General features: G+C 32.4%; 1 protein-coding gene across 4 annotated transcripts in view; it reads left to right on the top strand.

The window, feature by feature from the left end:
• The first annotated feature begins 687 nt into the window (after positions 1-687).
• Positions 688-23,362, top strand: part of CDH9 (cadherin 9) — an 87,867-nt gene continuing 65,192 nt past the window's right edge. For all 4 annotated transcript variants that reach the window (XM_049648251.1, XM_049648252.1, XM_049648253.1 and 1 more), the window contains exon 1: positions 688-942. In XM_049648251.1, coding sequence (XP_049504208.1) covers positions 715-942 — 228 coding nt within the window. In that variant the 5' untranslated portion in view covers positions 688-714. The remainder of the gene's footprint in view (positions 943-23,362) is intronic.

Raw genomic sequence — 23,362 nt, forward strand, 5'->3', positions numbered from 1 at the left:
ACTGACTGTCAGGAAAAATACAGTTATCAATTATAAAGGATCAACATAGTATGGTGTTACGAATTGCAGGACACAGTCCAAAGTGTATTTGGTACAAGTTAGTTTGCCTTGAGGAAATACCTTATCATGGTACAGAAAAACAAGGAGGAAGAAGATGAAGAGGAGGAAGAGGAGAGGGAAAAGGAAAAGGTGGAGGAGAAGAAACATTGTAAAAGTTGATAGCTTATGCACTGAAAACAGTGTTACTAAAGGTATATAAGCTCATATATATGTATATATTAATAAATACACTAGTTTTTATTAGTCTTTAAGACTCAGGAACATTCAGTATGATCTTTGGTATATGGTAGAGCTTAATTTTTTTTCAAATACTTGGTATTTTAAATTACAAATATGTTCTCATTTATATGCTGCAATATAGTGATATTAAAGTCACCTGTTAAATTTCTGTTTAGTTTATTTGTGCTACACGTCTCCTCACCTCGCTATATGATATGTGAGCTATATGATGTGATATGTTTAATGATAAGTTCACTGATGTAACATGGAAAAATAATGTATATATATTATTTATAAAATCTTAATAATTAGAAAAGTTTTATAGCTTACAGGTTATGTGAAAATGAAACAACCTAATAAGCCATTTTTCTCTCTCTACTCCTCAGGGGAATTGGACAGTACATTGAATTTGATATCCTACTGAAGCTGCTTATAATGAGGACATACTATTGCCTATCACTATTCATCTGGACCTATATGTTTCATACAGTTGATGCTATTCCATTAGAAGAAAAAGCTAGTAGGGATTTGCCAAGCAAAAGGGTTGTGGATCTGACAAAAGATGATAGTAAAATGTTACATCGTACCAAGCGTGGCTGGATGTGGAATCAGTTCTTCTTGTTGGAAGAGTACACAGGTACAGACACACAGTATGTTGGCAAGGTAAGAATTTTTATGTGATAAATCTAGAAGCTGAAAGTGATGGCAATTTATTTACTTTTTACAGCAACTTCCCATATTATTAATGATTATTTTACAATATTTGACTAATTATGATGTGCAGAAGGCATAATATTGCAAATGTTTTCAGTAGGGTAGTATGGGTAATGTGATTTACTCAGGTAGCTAAATGTGGGTCAGTGTCCATAGCATTATTAGTCAGCAATATATGATTTATATTTATATGTTTATGGATGTGCATCTAAAATGTTTTAAAAACGTTCTTTGAAATTTAATTTAAAGCATCGGATAAAGAATAACTTAGTGTGCTATGTGAGGCAAAACAAAATGCAATTATAGTACACCAAAAATTACTAAACTATATTGGTGACTACTAATAAACAATTTATCATAATTAAGAATAGTCTGCTGTGTATGAGAAGTAAATAAGTATAAATACTTCTCTCTCAGTAGTCTGTTTCTTAATATCAGTCAAACTGAACGACTTCTCGCCTGTAATCCAGACCAAAGGGCTCAAGGAGAAGGAGAAAGAAAACAGAAGTAGAAAGAAGGCAGTACCTTCGGGAAGGTTAAAACCATCCTAACAGCAATAGCGGCTCATTAGCAGTCTGGAACAAACCGCGATAGAGAATACGTAACTCTCCTTCTTGTATTCAACTTTGAGAAAATAGACTCGTAAACTTTCTCTTCCTCTTTTCTGTCTTCCTCAAAATAGATGACATGATCGTTCCAACATCCAGAATTTTCTATTTATCTAATATCTACCAGCCTCACTCATACCATTCTACATGCAAGACAAATCCTTTGTTTATTGGATTATTCCAGATATGTGCCTAATGCTGAGATACGTTCAAATTCTAAAAATAAAACAAAATAAACAATGATGAATACTAATATTGCTCATAAATCACACACTTTTTTTTCTTGATTCTTTGCACATGATACTAGAAATGACTGTGATGGTCACAGTATTTTTTGAGTTACTAGCAACATGAGGCAGATGAGATAGAATGGGCCAAAAATAAAAACATAAAAAGCATCTGATATCACAAAAGTCATGCCTATATTGCTTTTAAACTAGAAACACATTTATTCTGTGAAATTGCCAAAATCTTGATCTAATTTTTCAGTGTGTGTGTGTGTGTGTGTGTGTGCGTGTGGCAGTGTATTTTTTCAACTGCAGCTTCTTTTATCAGAAGCCTATTATTTCCTCTTCTTTTGATACGTCCTCCCCTGGTTCCATAGGTCACACTCATTTTGCCCCATATAGTTCACTTGCTGATTCTTTTTTTTTTTTCCCTCTTATTTCTCCTCAGGTTAGTCATAGGGCATCCCCCAGCATCCCTCATTTAACATCACTTCTCACACCATAGTTAATAACTAACATCAGGATATTTCAAGTTCAACTGACAAATGTTTGTGTCTAAGGACTTGAAATTGCCTTATGATTCTTTTTCTAAGGCAGTGTATAAAGGGCACATTCAGTTCGCAAGGTCTTACATAGAGGGTTTCATCCTTGGAGATTCACAGATGCAGAAGAATAGCTACAGATAAAAAGAGCTGCTCAATCGTAAGGCAATCAAGACTCCACTACAAGCATTTATTTTTAGCTGTAAACAAAGATGCTTCCTTCTAAAAATTATGTGTGCATTGATTAACAGACACCATTACTGCACCGACATTTTAAAATATGCACTATGGTTTAGAACTTTTTGTACCATCCTGCTTTTTTTTAATTAGTTCTGTAATCTGTCAAAAATAGTTACTAAAATGTGTGCATAGTTTTATTTAATTAGTTTTCATAAAATATTTGATCACTTGTCTTTGGACAATAACCTGTTTTTTTTAAGCCATACACAAGTTAAGGTGTTCAATTTTTTACTGGCTATTTATCCTTGACAACCAGATTATGAGCCAAAGGTAGAAAACCGATTATAATAATAAGAATTTTTGTCAAATGAAGATAATCAAACCAAAAGGTTATGTCAACTATTTTTATATTATATTTGGAAAGCAATATATATACGAAAGAGAAGCTTCAACAAAATAAAACACTCATTACTTTTTCGAAAAAAAATGATTTCTCTGTTTTGAAATAGGGCCTTTTCTTAGATATGCCATGCACCATATATGGAGTTCACTATAAAAGTAGGCTTCCAACTACTGTTTACTTTCATTAACTTCTTAAGGGTCTGTGAACTCCTAACCTGTTCTCTTGGCTTTCAACATTATTATTCATTTGCATATGCAGAGCCTAGCTAGGACTCTACTTGGTCAAACTTGAGTCCTTCATTTAGGACTCAACTTGGTCAAACACATGAACACCAAACAGATGGTCTTTTTGACCACATTGCTCTGTTTGCCTAGTCTTCTGGGATCCACTACCGTGGCAACCTCCATGTGATGTAAAGGCCTACCATATTTACCGTGTACCGTGATTCAAAAAGAATAATGTAGCCTCTAATGCAAAGAAATTTTCGTATTTTTTCCTAGTTTTGCAGAGGCTTGGCATTGCAGACAATATTAAGGCCTATTGTAATTTATAGGTGACATAAAATTGTATAAAGTTGGAAGGATATATAATCCTTGGATGAAAAATTTAGGGTTTGATCCTGAATTTAAATGAAGAAGTTTTAAAACAAGTAAGAAAATAGTAGCAGTAAAATGTAACAAAATGTACATGCACATAAACATGCAACTTACAAGGGTCAGTCCTGGTTTTGCAATTTAGTAATCGCATAAAATTTAGAAATTAACTAAAGTTTCCAAACCTCAAATTCTTGTTAGGTTAAATTGTTATTAAGATCTCTTTAACTTTAAAATTCTGATGTTTTCTAGGATTGCGGATGGGACTGCATTTGTGTACAAGAAGGGATAGTAAAAATTTAACAAAATTTGCATGTGGATAAATCCAAGGAGGTGGGATTGCACATGGCATGATATGCATGTGAAACACTTGTGTGCACATGCACACACACACACACACACACACAGAATAGCTTAACAGGATGAAGTTAGACTACTACTGTCAAAGGCTCAGAATTCCATGCTGAGTTGTTTTATATACAGCATGGAAGCTGAACCCTGTTGAAAGCTTTTGTACTAGTTCATTATTGGTAGAGCACAAGTCTGGGATGCTTGGTTTGCTTTCATTGTTAGGATGGACTGGAGGAGCAAACAAAATGAATCACAATGATATTTTTAAAAGGAAAAATAAGGGGATATTTCTGTATGTCATTTCGTATTTTTTGCAAGACAGGACAGAAAAGTGAGGAATGTTAAAATTAAGAGTAGTTTTTGTATGTTAACTATACTGGATTTAAAATTTTTAAAGAAATGAAAAATAAAAATAAAATTAAGAGTAATTTTCGTTTTCCACAATAATTCAGTCTGAAGTTTGGTTGCTCATTTTTGATGGATGCTATCAGAGATATATTAATTCTGTTTTCTGTAATGAGGGAAATTTTTGGTTCTTACTTAAGAGGATTACAAAGTTATGACAATCGCCATGTAGCTTCCCCATAATTTGAATAGAAGCATGTGGCTGAATTACTTAAGCAAAAGAGTAATACTGCTCAAGAGAAGAATTTAAATAAATTTAACAAGAAGTATAGCAAAGGCTCCTACAACTCTGTTAGAGAAACTTCATATGCACTTGCTTTCTTACACAATAGGTCGAGATCCTGAGGAATCCCTAGTTGTCATGAATTAATAATTAATAGATCACATGCCTATTATTGAGAATTTATAATTAATATCTGATTAAAACACATTTATTACTTGGAGAGATACCAAACTTAAAAGTATAGTGTTTATTCCTTCTGAAAGAAAGCACTGGTATTTATAAAATAATTGAAATATCAGCTTAACCGACCATTACACTTTAATTCAAAGCATTTGCTTTGCTCACAGCAATCAATATTGTGCTATGGAAATGCCTATAACCAGTCACCATTTAAATACAACATATTTTTACCGAGTTAGCTCTATATGTTTTTATGTTTTAATTCAAAACCTTTTACTATACCATAGCCAAAATTACCATGAGTATAATCAGAATCTCAAATTGGAATGGGATTTTAACATTTATCAAGCTCTTGGTTACAACTGGATACAATTTACTTCTTACTAAAACAGTGGAAAACACAGGTACCAACTGGAAAATGGATGGGAGTGTGGTTTATATCAGATTGAGTAATGAAACTGTGGGATGACTCTCCTTTACACTTACAGATATTGACATATGCACTAAATATTGATATCCCCCCAAAGCATACATAAAATAATGTACTTGGATAGGCAATTTTCTCTTAGGCTTTCAGAAAATGGCACTTTGATGTGTACAGAAACAGAAATAAAGTCTCAAAGTTCCTGAAGGATGTTTGATAAATTTTTATAGTGTATTATAGTGTTTTTCAGCATCTAAATAAATTATCTTTGTAAAGCTTTACTATGGTGCAGTACATGTAGCAGCTGTTTCAGATTTATGGGCACATTGTATCCCAAAATTCTCTTTATAGGTTAGTTGTTTAAAACTGAAAACACATGAGAAAAATATTAAGCATTAAGGCTAGGTTCTCTGGAAAGTCTACAATGGCTTATTTCACACTGAGATCTCTAAAACTCTGCCTTTGTACTAGAATGCTAGTATTTAATTCTTACTGTCAAGCCCCTCATCGCTTGCACTGCATTATCACTTCCCCGAACCACTGCATTAGCACACCTAATGACTTTTTACTTGACTTCATTATTTTTTTTTTAATTCTTAAAAACCCATTACACACTGTTTCTTGAATGATACCAACCTCTTGGACAAAATATCTATAGAAAAATTGACTTAAGTAGATTCAAAGTATTCGATATCATTGTACATTCCAGCCCGTATTCTATGTTCCCACAACAGTGTAATATGGCTTTAGTTCTAGACAAAGTGAAACCTTTCCTCTTCCATAGGCTTCACTTCTATTTTATCATGGTCACAGGCACTTTTACAGGGAGTATCTAACCTGCTTTTTCATAATTTCATCTCTTCTCCTTGCTTTAAGTCCTATCTCAACGGCATCCTCTTATATAAAGCCCATCCCCATTCTTCTTGGCTAGAATTTCCCATCAAAATTTAACCACCTATCAAAATCTTATTCAAGGCATAATTTAAATTATTCTGGTCTAATATTTTACCATCTAGAATCTGTGGCCTTTGGGCTTTCAATCTGTGTTTGATTTCATTTTTTTCTTCCCCCAAATGTTTGACAAAATATATTTATTTACTCAAAATTAATATTCAGTTGCTATCTTTATTAAGCACTTATTACTCTGGATCCTGAGAGACTGGCACTTTGAAACATAGAAACAGCAGAGAAGGTTTAAAATAAATATATCTCATTTTTCCTGGCACATTTTGCAAAAAGTCAGTTCCTTTCCTGTATTTCCATTATCCTTGAAGCCCCTAATTGCAGCTGCAACCCTCTCATTTTGCTCTATGCCAAAACAGCACACACTTTAGAATCATTTGCATTCCAACAATTTCTCTTCCCTGAATACAGGTAATTCAAACAGGCATTAAGAATTAAAAGATAAGATGAAACAAATTCTGACTGATTAAGGAAACATAACTACTTCTAGAAAAATTTACATTTAAAATTTAACTAAACTTTTTTTCCCCCTGGAATATAGTAACCGTTAAACCATTTAAAATATTAGAGTATGGTAGAAATGTTTATTAGTACGATTACCAAATATATGTGTGATTTTCCCTGACATCTTCCACCAACTTCAGTGCTTGTGAAATATTTCTAATATTTTAACAGTCTCTTCCTCTATTGCCAAACTTGCAAAAGATCCACGCTTACATATTCATCAGTGTTTAAAAAACAAACAAACAAAACAAAGAAACTTAAGAAGTAGTAGAAACTCTAGGAAGGTCTAGAGGGAGGACTGTGAAAAAATATTTAAGCACAAGCATCATTTAATAATAAGCATTATTATTTTAATAAAAGTTATTAGTGTTCCTTACAAAAAACTAGGTCCATAAAATTAAAAGTTAATGTAAAAAATCTCAAAGATAACTATAATCACACTATGAAGATAAGGTTAAAAGTTTACATATTTCTGCTTATTTCCAGTTATATATTTTAGCACTGTTGATTTCATATTACTTACATATATTTTAATTTGTCTTTCTCAGTTAATTCTGTGTTTCTGCACATTGTTAAAATTTCAGTATTTGCCATATAATATCATACATATAATTTTTAAATTAAATTTATGTGTTTTCTGAAATTTCTATTTAGACTGGTATTACACACACACACACATTTCTGTGATGAAAATTTGGTAGCTAATAACTTTGAGTGTATTTTAAATTACACTTACTAGATTACTTTATTACTGAAAGTAGAATTCCAAGAGTAATAGATATGAATGGATTTTAAAGCTCTGGGTATGCATTAGTCAGTTGCATTTCAGAAAATTTATGATGCTTATCTTCCAAAAATATGCCAACGTAAGGCATTAGTGTGTTTATTTGTAAAGTTTTTTTACAAATTTATTTTACAAATAAAAAGAATAACAAAGTTATTTTACAAATAAAGATATTTATTTGTAAAGTTATGACTATGTTAATGTGGATCTTAACCCTGTGTATTATTATTCAATTAGTTTTAGAAACTGAACACCTACAATGCAGGACACCAAGACTGAATCCTAAACTAAGAGTAAATAAGATGTACTGGTCTCTATCTTAGAAATAGATAGAAATAATTTGTTGTAAATAAAATAGTCTCTATCTATAATAAGCAAAATGCTATTATTGCTGGCCTGTTGGAGAAATACCTGATAGAAGTTTCAATTTAGATGATGGAAAATACTTTTTTCCTTATCTACTAGACTGAATTCCTAATAGCTAAATTCTACCTAGCCTAATTTAGCACTAGAATCACCCTCCAAGTTAATAACGTACGCATGTTTGTTTCTTTGTTAATTTAGGACTGCCATATTTCCCTATTCCCATGAACGTAGACTATTTTTTTTACCAGATTTTAACAAAATATTCAAACTTTGCTTGTGCAAACTTTTTGTAATGTGTCCACAGTAAATTCTAATGACTCATACTAATAGTCTTATAGCTATTGTGGTATTGTTCATGGAAAAGGAATTAGGACAATATCCTAAAAGATGTTCAGCCTTTTTTGCACTGACTTCATAAAGTAAATGAGGCCACTCTAGATATGCCACTGAATATACATTTAGTGGAACTCCCTCAGTAAGTATCCTGTTTCACAGCCAGAATGTTTTAGGGATGCTATTACAATAAATCATCATACTCAGAACTATACGCTAACAGACAGAAACACAAAAGTGAGTTCAAGATCAGTAAATAAATGTATTGGCAAATCTAAGAGGAAAAAGGCCTTTCTTTTTCCTACAATGGGAAGGGATATATTTGTATGTGGCCATTTTGTGAAAGTTTCAGCTCCTTTAATGGTTACTATAACAAAAGCTTTTCTTGAAAAATTAAAACATTGCCCCACAGTTATGTTCTATTGATCTTACTCTACAAATACAATAGGATACATCGCTATTGCATATTAATGGTTTTTAAAAATGCAATTTAAAAACTATTTTCGTAAATGTGTCTTCTATATTTAAAAGGAATTATTGCATACCTACTGGGTACAGTATTTTGCAATCTTATATAAGCTTGATGATAGTATTATTCAGTTCTCTATGGTTAAAAGTTTTGTGTCTCCTTATTCCAATTCTTACTGTGAGAAGAATATTAAAAAGTTCAATATTTTAATTTCTCTCTTTACTTCTGTCAAATATTCTTTATTTGTTTTTATGCAATTATCAGATGCATGGCCAATTATCTCTTAGGTTTCTGATTAATTGATGCTCTATTATTATGAAATATCACCCTGCATCTTTCATAATACTACTTGCTTGAAGTTTACTTTGCCTGGTACAAACTTGCCACACCAATTCATTTATGATAATATTTGTATGGTTGATCACTTACATCATTTTGCTTTCAGCCCTTCTGTACAATTTAATATAAAAAACAGCTCTTGTAAACATCTCAGAAGTGGTTTGTGCTTTTCTATCCAATCTGACAATCCTTAACATTTAATTAGTGTTAAGTCCACTCATAAACAATGTAATCATTGACATAATTGGATCTAAGTGTATCATTTTCTTGTTTTCATTTGTTCCATTTATTCTTTCTACCTTGGTTTTTGCTTTCCTACCATATTTTGGGTCAACTGAGTGTTTTCTTAAATGTCTAAATTTGGTCTCCTTAACCTACTATAATATAAATCAAATAAATATTATATATTTTTAGCATGCAATGCAATCATCTTACAACAGTATGATTTTATTTCCTCTGTAGGGTTTTAGTCTATATTTGTCAGATATTTTCTCTCTGTATATATTATAAATTGCACCCTGTGTTGCTAATACTTTATTATTTAAGCATTCCATTATTTATTAAAAATTTAAAAAAAAACAATATCTTAGGTTACATTATGTTACATTATGTTGTGTTATATTTACTTATGTAGTTACCATTTCCAGTCAGTGCTTTTTATTCTTTCATATTGATCTGAATTTCTGTGTACTATCATTTTCTTTCAACCTGAAGATTTCCTTTAACATTAATTGTAGTTTGTATCTGATGGAAACAAATTTTTTGTTTTTTTTTAATCTGAAAATATCATTATTTCACAAGTGATGAATGGATAAAGAAGATGTGGTAGATATATACAATGGAATATTATTCAGCCATCAAAAAGAATGAAATCTTGCCATTTGCAACAGCATGGATGGATCTAGAGTATATTGTACTAAGTGAAACAAGTCAGTCAGGGAAAGACCAATACCATATGATTTCAGTCGTATGTGGAATCCAAGAAAGAAAACAGATGAACATAGGGGAAGAGAAAAAAAGAGAGGGAAACAAACTATAAGAGACTTTTAACTATAGATAACAAACTGAGGGTTGCTCAAGGGGAGGTGGGCGACATGGGTGATAGCTATTAAGGAAGGCACTTGTGATCAGCACTGGGTATTATATGTGAGTGATGAGTCACTAAATTCTCCTGAAACCAATATTACACTAGATGTTAAATAAGTAGAATTAAAAAAAAAAAACGTGAAACAAACAAGAAAAAGAAAAAAAAATACTTGTTTTACTTTTTATTTTTTTAAGTTTATTTATTTTGAGAGAGAGAGAAAAAGAGAGGGCAAGCAGGGGAGGGGGAGAGAGAAAGGAAGAGAGAATCCCAAGCAGGCTCCTTACTATCAGCAAGGAGTCCAACATGGGGCTTGATCCCATGAACCTTGAGATCATGACCTGAGCTGAAATCAAAGGTAGGACACTTAACCAACTGAGCTACCCAGGCACCCCTAAAAAGAAAAATATTTTAATTGAATGTAGAAATATAGATTTACCTGTTTTTTTTTTCTTTTTGTACTTAAAATTTTTGCTACATTGCATTGTGGATTTCATTACTTTTGGTAGTAATGCATGTATGTCATGTGTATTTGTCTCTGGTTGCTTTTAAAGGTCTGTGTCCTCAGCTCTCTGACTGTCTGTTTCAACAGGGGTTGTACTTTGATACCTAGATGTGTTTTGTTTAACCTGTTTGGGACTCACTGGCCTTCTTAGACCAGTGTGTCCGTTTTCATCCAATTTTTAAATTGTATGTTTATTTGTATTTTTATGGCCTGCTCTCTCTTCTTTGGAGGAGGAGAACTCCAAATACAAGTATATTAGAGCATTGTACATTGTCCCATACATCATTGAGACTGTGTTCTATATTTTTATATCTGTGTCAATATATTTTTATATTGGTGCTTTAATATGGATCATTTATTTTTGGTGTCATCAAATATATTGTTTATTTTGTTTCTGTGTCCACACCACCATTGCACATTTTTATTACAGAAGCTATAATTTCCAGTTCTAGGTTTTCTTTTCTGTTTGATTTTGCATGTAATTTATGAAATCCCTAATATATTATGTCCATTATTTTAGTATGCCATAAACATTCTTTAATATACTTATGATAGCTATATTTAAAGTCTTTGCCTGTTAAATTTAACACCTGAGTCTTATTTTCATCTATTTCTATTGACTATTCTGTTTTGCTGTATTTTTCTGCTTGTTAAGTCTCTACAAAATTTAGATTACATACTGGGTATTAAGGGTAACATATTGTGGAGATTCTGGATTTTGTTTTCTTCCTCTGAAGATTGTTGACTTTTGTCCCAGAAGGAAGTGAAATTATGGGATTCTACTTTGATTGTATGTAGGCTTTTAGGATTTTCAAGGAAGACTATTTTGTTTATTCCCTTAGCCCTGTGGTATAACCCTAAATCCTAGCATATCTTCCTGGCTCCTAAGTTATCACTTTTCTGCTGTTTTACTGGAAATCTCAAAGTGTTCACCAAACACATTTACCTACAAGGAGCTTTAATCTTAAACTCTTCATTCCTAGTAGCTGGAATGGCTAACCTCTCTGCTTAGTTAATCTTCAGACTGTTCCTTTTCTCTGGATTCCTTGGAGTCTTAGTCTGTACATGGTCAGTTTAGAAGTCAGCTACATGTTACATGCAATGTATATTCAAGGTTTAGGGCTCTCTCTTCTGTGGCTTCCTCTATTCCTGGATTTCTTCTCTCAATTTTTAGCCATTATGATGTCCCTGAATCCTGACCTCCGATGCCTCATCATAGAGACTGCTGATTTCTGCTTGAACCCTGTCTTCTTCATGACATATGAAATGTGGTATACTTGCAAGAAAAAAAGGGGTTAATGTGGAAATCACTTTATTCCCTATTTGCTAGTAAGCCTCTGAATTTTTGCTCCTGGTTCTTATCTACTACCTTTATAAAGTGTTTTGTATTTTTAGTTTGTTGTTTTTTTTGTTGTTTTTTAACTAATTTGTAAACAGTTAATTATTTCAAGAAGAGTGTTGTTCCCACACAAATTATGTTCCATGACTAAAATCAACTTCTATGTATTATTCCCTTCTTAAAACTTGTGTTTCCTTTAAATAAATGTCTTATGATTGAATATATGTATAAAATGAAGCCCTATGAGACAAAGTCAGTGATGAAAATATAATTCAGAGCATATAGATTAAAAATTATTTTATTCTAGGGCACTTGGGTAGCTCAGTCAGTTAAGTGTACAACTTTTGATTTTGGCTTAGGTCATGATAACATGGTTTGTGAGATCGAGTATGCATTGGGTTCTGTGACGATAGCATGCAGCCTGCTTAGGATTCTCTCTCTTTCTGCCTCTGCTTCACTCTCTCTCTCTCTCTCCCTCACTCAAAATAAATAAACATTTTAAAAAGGAAAAAAACTATTTTATTTCATTTTCTTTTCTTGAATAATTTTTCTTTTCCACAGTAGAAGGAACTGAAGAAGGGGCTGGGCATTCCTATAAAAGGCCCTAAGAATATCACATAATAAATTTTAATTTTCTGCTGTAAATAACTATTTTAAGATTGTTAATTGGAATAGTATTGTCAATATGTTAAGAATGAAGCAAATTGCTTGAAGAGAACATTAAGTCATTAGATAATATTAAGTCATTAGGTAATAGTAAGTCCTAACACTATACAGGAATAATGGCAGTGACAAGGCAGAAGTCTTTATATCCACCACTGTTCTTTATATCCACCACTTTTTCTGGGTGTGTTGTCTCTTTTCTTCTCTTTTCTTTTCTTTTCTTTTCTCTTCTTTTCTTTTCTTTTCTCTTTCTTTTCTTTTCATTTTTCTTTTTTTTTTTAAAAAAACATTTAACATGTATTTATTATTGAGAAACAGAGAGAGAAGAGCATGAGCAGAGGAGGGGCAGAGAGAGGAGGAGACACAGCATCTGAAGCAGGTTCCAGGCTCTGAGCTGTCAGCACAGAGCCTGCCACGGGGCTCAAACTCAGAAACCACGAAATCATGACCTGAGCCGAAGTTGGACACTTAACTGACTGAGCCACCCAGGTGCCCCTGGGTGTGTTGTTTCTTCATCTGTCAACCACTGTTGAAATTCAGTCACTATATTTAATAAATTAAAGGATAATAAACTTTTAGGGAAAAAAAACAATATTTCCAGTAATTATGTTAATGTATGTTTTAAAAACACATTTTTAAGTTCTTACTTGCAACACATTTTTAAGTTCTTACTTGCTTAGAAAATCATTCTTTGTAGTTGCTGTAGTATATTTCACTTTAATAATAATCAATAAAAATGCAACATTCAATATCTTTAAAGGCCCAAAATACTAGGTTACTGACAAAAGCTTTACATTTACGAATCTCTGAATAAAAAGTTTTATTGACTTTTCTATGCTTACCTCAATAAAGCATGTCTTAAACTGTCAAAAAAAATCTTCACTTCAAGTAAGTGAAGTCATTTTTTATGTGTATATGAAAAAATAAGTGTCTTGGTCAAACCACAGACAAATAAGTATTTGTTTAAACATGTTATGAAATCAGTTTTATAATATACAACAAAAATCATAAAGTATATTCCATTTTCCCAAAATTTGTCATTAAATACATTTTTTATAAGTTTAATTTCTAATTTACAATGAGCTAAATTTAGCAAGTGTTTTTCACATAAATGAATATGTATATTTTACTTCAAAATTAATGTGAACAAAACAATGGTGAACATTTATTATAAAATGGATATTAGGAATACAATGAAATATAAAATATCATAAATACAAAGTTATGTCACTACTATTTCCCATAAATTCTCATAATAACTCCTCTAAAGTAAGTCAGGAAACTTCAGTATCTTCAAATTATATAAACCTGAGGTACTAGAAAAATTTCATTTTTCTTCTTCCTAGTTCTATTAGGCTAATATTAGCAAAGAACTTGCTTTGTTGGTGATAAATTGGAAGATTAAATTGAAAGTTAAAATCTTTGACCAAGAGACGAAAGATAGGGACAGAGATGAGAAGGGTAGACATTCCCTTAGACATTGCCTAGCCCCTATTCCACAAAGTGCCTTGTCTGGTTAGTGCTTATGGGAGGAATACACAAAAAATGCTTTAGTCAAAAAAGTTACTTACTTACTTACTTACGTACTTACCTATTTATTTTTTTGGTGTATTCCCAATAGTTTATTTTTGCTTTTGTTTCCCTTGCCTAAAGAGAAATATACATAAATATATTGCTAAGGCCAAAGGTCAAGTATTTACTGGCCCGTGCTGTTTATGGTTTCAGGTCTCACATTTAGGTCTTTAATCAATTCGAGTTTATTTTTGTGTATGGTGTAAGAAAGTGCCCCCTTTCATTCTTTTGCATGTAGCTTTTCAGTTTTCCCAACACCATTTATTGAAAAGACTTTTCTTTTTTCCCATTGTATTATTTTTGTCTCTTGTCATAGATTAGTTGACCATTTAAGCATGGATTTATTTCTGGGCTGTCTATCCTGTTCTACTGATCTATATGCCTGCTTTTGTGCCTATACCATACTGTTGTGATTACTATAGCTTTTTAGTATATCTTGAAATCTGGGATTGTGATACCTCCAGCCTTGTCCTTTCTCAAGACTGCTTTGGCTATTTGAAGTCTTTGGTGGTTCCATACAAATTTTAGGATTATTTATTCTAGTTTTGTGAAAAATGATATTGGTATTTTGAGAGGGATTGCATTGAATCTGTAGATTGCTTTGGGTAGTATAGACATTTTAATGACATTCATTCTTCTAATTCATGAGCATGGTATATCGTATTTGTGCCATGTTCAATTTCTTTCATCAGTGTCTTAGTTTTCAGAATATAGGTTTTTCACTTCCTTGGTTAAATTTATTCTTAGGTATTTTATTCTTTTTGGTGCAGTTTTAAATGGGATCATTTTTTGAAATTCCTCTCTCTGACACTTTGTTATCAGTGTATTTAAATGCAACAGATTTCTGTATGTTAATTTTGTATCCTGCAACTTTACTGAATTCATTTATTAGTTCTAAAAGTAGCCATTGATAGATGAATGGATAGAGAAGATGTAGTCTACATATATAATGGAATATTATTCAACCATAAAAAGAATGAAATCTCGCCATTTGCAGCAACATGGATAGACCTAGATGGTATTATGCGAAGTGAAATAAATCAGAGAAAGACAAATACCATATGAATTCACCTACATGTGAAATGTAAAAAAAACAAAACAAATGAGCAGGCTCTTAATACAGAAGGGAGATGGGAAGGAATGGGCAAAATAGTTGAAGGAGATTAAGAGGTACAGTTTTCTAGTTATAAAATGAAATAGGTGAGCCATGGAGGTGAAAGGCACAGCATAGGAATACAGTCAATAATATTATAATAATGTTGTATGTTGACTTACGGTGACTATTGAGTAGTGTACAGAGTTGCCAAATCACCATGTCATATACCTGAACTAATATGACATTGTATGTCAACCATACTTCAATATTTTTTTAATATACTGAAACTGTGACATTCAGAGTGCCAGTAAGTTCAAAACAACAGTGCTAGAGTGATTCTTTGACTATGAGAATTAATAACATTTAGAATTAATTTCATAGACATTATTTTTGACCATTTCTTAGAAGCTTTAGAGGAATTGAAAGAAAGTCAGTGAGGCATAAACACAAATTTAAAAATAACTCTTAGAGATGCCAGGAAATTGGTGTTACATATTTGCCCCTCAACTTTTGCCTGCTAATGTTACTCTCTTTGCCTTGGATCATTTAGCTGTTATCTCTGTGTCCTCTGATACTCTTTAAGTTCTAAGTCAAAGGCAGTAATATAAAATGTGACGATTTGGGATGAGAGTGTAAAAGTGCCATTAGAAAATTGTAAATAATTTTAAAACTAGACCATTAATAAATTGGTCTCCTTTGTGAAATGATAACACTCCTCCTCTTAAAGTGTGCAAGGAGAGGATAAATGTACACTGAGAGTGGAAAATTTATAAATGATGAACAAAGCAAAGAAGAAAATATAACCCCCAAACTCACTGATAATTATGGTTATAATGAGATAATTTTTTTGGTATTCTTTTTTGTCATAAAATTTGTATATAGTAAATATCTGAAAATTAGAAATGGTGTTCTGCCTATGTACCTAAGATTTTATATATATACATATATATATATATATTTTTTTTTTTGAGAGAAAGAGAGAGAGAGAGAGAGAGAGAGAGAGAGAGAGAGAGAGGCAGAGACAGATGAGAGAGAGAATCCCAAGCAGGATCTACGCTGTCAGCATGGGGCCCAATGTGGGACTCAATCTCACGAACTGTGAGATCATGACCTGAGCCAAAATCAAAAGTTGGAGGCTTAACCAACTGAGCCACATAGGCACCTGGGCTGTGTACCTAAGATTAAAGTGCGAACATATTTTGATGTCCCAGAATGATTTTCCAGAAATAGTTTTCAATTGCTGTGTAACATTGTGTCAAATAAAAATAGTATTATGAAAAACCCCATTACAAGTCACAAAATAGTGACTGTAAACATAAATGATCCTGAAACAACAGAAAAACATTTTAAAGAATGCCTGTGTTTGTATGGGTATGTGTTGCCAACTTGGTTTGTTTAAGATGTACATGTGCAAACTGATGTATGCACATCTTAACTGTACAGCTCAACGAGATTTTATATTTCTATTTGCCTATGTTAATATGACCAAGATCACAATATAAAAAATGTTTGGCATCCAAGAAGACACCCTCTCATTTAGCCTTTCCTAATCAATGACCTCCCATAGGTTACCGCTTTGCTGACCCCAATCCCTACTGATAAGTTTGCAAGTAGTTGAATTTTATATGCATGGGATTACACAGTATGTCTGGATTCTGTATTTCAATTTTATACAGGATAACTTCATCCATGACATTATATGTAGAATTAATTCTTTTAATGGCTACACAGTATGCCATTGCTTAAGTATGCCACAATTTATTCTGATGATAAATGATTGATGCACTTCTAACTGGACGATTATATATAAAATGTGCTATGAAGAATCTTACACATTTTATTGTCACATGTGGATTTATTTCCTTTGGGTATATTTTAAGAGTAGGATTGCTGCATCATCGAGTGGGCATAGATTTGTCTTTATTAGATACTCATAAAGCATTTTCAAAGAAATTGTACCAACGTTACACTCCCTCCAGGAATTTGTGACTGTTCCATTTACTCCATGTATTTACTAATGCTTTTAGTTCCATATATGTTACTCCATATATATTACTAATGCTATGTAACTTTACCTTGCCATGTCATAAAGGTTTTTATACATACTAGTCATTTTTTGAGAGATATTGAAATTATTTTTCCTAATTTCAGCTCACTTCTTCATTACCATCATAGTGTATTTTAATGAAGAAAGTTTCTTACTTTTAGTTCGGTTCAGTATACCAATCTCTTCCTTTGAGGCTATTAATTTTTGTGTCCTATGATTGAATTATCATTAGGGTAATATCTTTTGCTTTTTTTCTGGATACTTCATTGTTTTCTGTACCAAGTTTAGGTTTATAAGCCAACTGAAATTCATTATGGGCCACATGTAAAGTAGAGATCAAGGAGTGAATATAGGCCTAGATTTTTTCTAGTATTAATTTTTTTGTAAAGATCATTTCTGCATCTAATTCCAATGGCCACTTTTTGCATAATTCATGTGGCTGTTTAGGTGTACATGTGTTTGCTAATCTTTTCGTTTGTCCTTATGTTTATACCAAATTCTTGTCGAAGCATTATTGTCTTAGTTTTTAATATAGCCATTTAAGTCCCCCAACTGTATTCCTCTTCTTTAAAACCACTGTGGCTTCTGAGGTCTTCTGCATTTTCATAAACTTTTAAAAATTAGTTTGTCAAATTCCACTAGTCTCAGGAACTGTTTTGGATTTAAGAGACTAAAATGACATACCTATTTTAGGAAATGTGTGACTCTGGATTGAATCCTGGATTTTGTGGCATATTATCATAAATTCTTTATTAGAACAATTGCTATATTTGAAGAGGGACTTTTGTTTTAACGTTAAATATAATTATACTATTAAATTTGTTTAATTTTATAATTATTATCATGATTATATTAGACAATTTTCTTGTTCTGAAATATTCATTTTGAAGTATAAATTGGTAAGGTGTCTACAAATTGATAAAGGCAATTTTAACATTTATTTTTTTAACATTTTTTTAACATTTATTTTTGAGAAACAGAGACAGAGCATGAGTGGGGGAGGGGCAGGAGAGAGAGAGAGAGGGAGACAGAATCTGATGCAGGCTTCAGGCTCTGAGCTGTCAGCACAGAGCCCGACATGGGGCTGGAACTCACATACTGCGAGATCATGACCTGAGCCAAAGTCGAATGCTTACTAACTGAACCACCCAGGTGCCCCATAAAAGCAATTTTAATTCATACAGTATATGTCATAATAGATATGACAAATATCATATACCTACAGAAGTATCTAAATGAAGAAGAAAATGATGAACAGGCAAAATGATTGAACAGTTATTTCACAAAAGATGATACCCAAGTGGCCAATAAGATACATATGATAAGGTGTTCAAGTTATTAGGAAATGCAGATTTAAACCACTTAAACAACAGAATGACTAAAAGTAAAAAGAAAATCCCAAGGGGAGGTGATGGTATGAACAAACTGAAACTCTCACAGATTCAGGATAAACTATAAATGCTATAAATGCGAGCAACATTGAAGGGCACTTATCTGGAAAAATACAATATGCTTAGATGATAGAAGACTCAAAAATAATCTAAAGATTAAATGCCATCCTATTGATATCCCTGTGTATTTCAGATCTCGAGTACATGAAGCTTAGACCTCAATTTGGAGATGTTAGCAGAGACAGGGGGGCTCTACTCTCTGTGATCCTCCCTAAGATTGTGCTGTACAATTTCTAGCCACTCTGGCAAACCCAAACTCTTACCACTGTCTTCTCAGCCAAATAACACTGCTTCTCTCTGTTTGGGCTCTAAACATATCGTCACTAACTCCCTAACTGGAAAGTACCTTCAGGGGAAAAGGCTGGTAATAGCATAGGCCACAAAAGGTATAACTCAAAGGAATATACTTTGCTGCACTTCCTCTTTTGATTCGTCATCAGTTTTGTCTGTCTGCCTGCATATCTATTTGTTTTGATCATATTTTATAATTGTTCCCAGCGGGTATATTTGTCCAGTGCAGCTAAATACCAAGATTGCTTTTGAGAAACACTTCATAATGTGAATGTAGGGTTCATGGGCCACTAAGGCTTGTGATATTGTTAAGATTTAAGTATTTGTCCAATGTGCCTAATAAAAATAAGATATACTTATTATTTCTGTTTCTTGTTTTATCATATTAGTTAGAACTTTCAGAGTGTTTTTTATCATAGGTAATAGTGTGAGTCGATTCCTTACTGTGATATGTCACTCTGAAGGATAAGTTGTTGGTACTTTGGGGGTTCTCTAGCATGTTAAGAAACATGGTGCTTCACTGTTTCCTTCCTGGCAAAAAACTCAGACCTTCCAATGAACATCTGCAGTGGCCATTTGTAAACATTTGCTATTCATTTCTTGTCTGGACCAGCAAGTCTATTTTAGAGTTATACTCTGCTCTTCTCATCGCCACATCTCGAATGCCCTGTGGGATTGATGATTAGTGCCCCTTCTTTCCAGGGCAATTTCCAACACCTCCACTCATTCCATCAATACCTCAGTAAGAGTGTGGGGGCAAGAAGTCAGGTGTCACTAACTAGCCTTCACCTCTTGAACTATCTAATCTTTCATACTACTTTATATATAACAGAATTATGTAAAATAAAAACCAACATCACCATTATGTTTTACCGTATTTTATAAAAATACTTCCATTATATCTTTTCAGACTTGGTTATTCTTTGAAAATATAGATTTTTTTTATTCTACTTTAGTGCCTGGAACATATTAGCACTCAAATCAATGTTGGTTTTAATCCAGTTTTTTAAGCATGGGACAGTGATATTATTATCATTGTTGTTATCACTGCACTCATTAAGGACAAGGCACAGTTAAACTAAGCAAGCAGATATTTTCCAAACCCACTGAACTGTTTTAGAGGAGTTTGCAAAGGGGAAAATTATATATCATGCTTATTTACTTATTTGTCTTTAAAAGTACAAAAATCATCATTTTGCTCACTACATATGGCCTTACCATGAAGACACGATTTTAAGAAAATGAATCAGAAGAGAGAATAAATTAAGTTTTAAAATATATTGGGTAAGATAATTAGGTAAAATTGAGTCATATTAAATACTATAAACATTAGATATTATTTTGTTGATTTTTCAATTTTAAATTATAAAAATGCAGTATTTTGGACCTTAACATCAATAACATTATGTTAAAAATGAGATCACAATATAAAAAGAAAGAAAATTAATTCAAAGAATAATTCATTAACAGACATTCCCTAAGTAGAGAGACAGACACTCAAATTGGTGAAACTTCTTGTTAGAATCACTTGAAAAACTTCAGTTATGAAGAAGTTGAAATTGATAGATAATATTCATGCTTGTGATCAATTTAAATTCAGTCTTTACTGGATATCAATAGTTAATGTGGCTTGCACTGCTAATCTTCAAGGAGCTTTTTTCAGTAAAAGAATAGTTGCCATAAAAGTGATCGCAAGGTAAAGAACAAAAGCAAATGATATATTTATGCAGATACTTAGCAAACATTTTATAGGTTACAGACCATGGTTGCTTAGGTTTTCCAAATTCTTAAGCCGTTAACTGAAGCCATATAGTATAGGGGTCATATATAGAACACATTCAACAATCAATTTAAAGCCCAAATCATGATCAGGTATCATTTCAAAGTTGTGTAAAAATATAAGGTACTATTCCTTTGCTGCAGTTAGCAATCCTAAAATTAAACCTCATCATTATCACTCCTTAGTTCCTTCCTGCCCTCCACCAGCAACTAAATGCAAAACCAAAAGACATTTTAAAATGTTCGACCATATGCTGTGAGTTGTGATAAAGACGCTTTTAATATTTAGTGTGACATGGCCACAGAAAAGCATCTAATATACAAAATAGGTTCAAGAAAAACGAATGCATGAGTTTATTCCTCTTCTGTGATTGATCTGGTTCCATTAATTTACCTTCCAGACTCATAAGTGTGGTGACATACTTGTTTCTGCCACAAGTAGTTTATCGGTGTCTCTTGTCAGCTTTCTTATATTAAATCTTTAACTGGTCCTATTCCCTCTGATTTTTGTTTTGTCTTTCAAATTGCCTTTATATACTCTGTGAGAGTACTTTTTCTAAATTATCTTATCCTCTTTGAACATCTTTAATTGTTCTTACCTAGGGAAAATGCTCAAATATGTTCAGACTACTGTTATTTTAAAACCTTTAAGAATAGGGCATTCGCTATTCTTCTTGGGACAATCACCCCATACTTAATTTCCATTTAATCCTGAAATCTCCATTGTTTATTTATACCTTCCATTTTATTCATTGCATATTAAATCCTGTTCAAATTTAAAAGGTCTACATTTGATATCATTCTTGAGAGCTGTTTATCCACCTGCCAGCCAGTGGTTGCTATTTTCCCTGTCCTGTAACACTATGTTTTATAGTATCTTTGTATCTTCCTATCACACAGCTGTATCTGTATACGTGTATGTGTGCACACGCATGGTGAGCATGGGTGTGTGTGCCTGCATATGTTGTGAGTGATTTTTGTGCAGGCTGTGAAAAGAAAAATTACTTAATCCCTTTACATTCCAATGTCCCAGCTCAGTGCTTGCATGCACACGCACACATGCACACACACACACACACACACACACACACACATTTGTTAGAGAAATAAGAACAGCCTTCTCTGTAAAGAGACTAAATTTCTGGAGTAAATATCCTAAGGAAAATCCTGTTGTCAAGTGCTTTTCAGCCATGTAGTCGATTCTGGCAACATGTACAAATAATCACTTGCATGAAAATGATTCATTCTAAATTCTTTTCTTTTTGACTTGCAGGTCTTACATTTAATAAATTTTGTGCATTGAAGGCACAATGGATAATACCATTTAAAGTTGTTCCTACTGAACAGGTACTTCTCTAAAGTTGGAATGAAATAGTGGGAGTGATAATACATTGCTGTAGTTAGCACTCCCCAGAGTATAATAATTGCCTCTTGAAAATGATGTGTTCAAGGCAATAACCTTCATTTGTATTCTATGAGATATAATATGACCAATGAGTGAATCCTAATTTTCTCTCATGTCATTTCACTCCTGGTAATAAGTGCTTCATCTTGACCATTTTCATGGTGAATAATGCTGGAATCATACAGTACACATTCTCTTTTCTGACTTTCTGGTCAAGGCTAGAAATAGAGGCTCCCATTTTAGCTTTGCATAAAGCTGAAAAGAAGCAGAGTTTGCATTTATGTCAAAAGGAACTTCATAGAATAAAAGGTAGCTGAAATGTGTGAATTGTGATAAGAATGGCCTCTTCTATGTCGGAAGCATTTCTGAGGTTTTTACTGCTAACATTCTTTTCCCCGCTATGGATCAGAAAATTTAAAGGAAATGAAAGTTTATGTTGGTATTCAATTTGAATTATATGTAAAAATCTCAGGACCATATTTATTATATTTACACTAGACATTTGAATCACTGTAGGACCTGCAACATTTATGAGAAAAAATCATCTTACTTACATGTATACAGGTATAGAAGACAAGGTCAAATTTGCAAAATGAGGTTTTTCTCAAATAAATAAGGTCTAGTCTATGTAAATATATGGAAAGAAAATTCAGTGAAGGCAGAGAAATGAAGGTTCTGATTACTAATGCAAAAACTTCATGATGTACTCAATTATTCTATCATACTTCTTTGGAGTTGCAATGATTTAGTTATTTCTATGTTTACTTTAGATTAATAAGCCTGGTAAATGTGATGTGCCTTGAAGAACAAAGGTTGATCATAAATATGAAAGCAATGAAATATTGTGAAAAACATTTACATGAATACAGACCATATATATCATGTGTATGTATATATTAATTTAATGAGGTTTATTTCTCATTACAGGTTACATGAGTTGTTAGAAAAAACATGAATAAATTGATAAGGATTATTTTTTGCTGTAAAAACAGTGAGCTTCATAATCATTTCTTCACTAAGCTATTGGAAAACGTTTAATTGATTAGTAAAACCTGTAATTTAAGGTCAATAGCTTTAATTTAAATTGTATGTGTTATCAAGAAAAAAGACAATGACTACTTAGTTTTGTGACATTTCCATAGAAACAAAAACCTGACATCTCTTGAATTATCAGAATTCAAAATTTACTACTATATTTTGTTTTGAAGAAATTTTGAAACTCATCAGACTTACTTTGAAAAAG

This window comes from Panthera uncia (assembly GCF_023721935.1).
Source record: "Panthera uncia isolate 11264 chromosome A1 unlocalized genomic scaffold, Puncia_PCG_1.0 HiC_scaffold_17, whole genome shotgun sequence".
Lineage (NCBI taxonomy): Eukaryota > Metazoa > Chordata > Mammalia > Carnivora > Felidae > Panthera > Panthera uncia.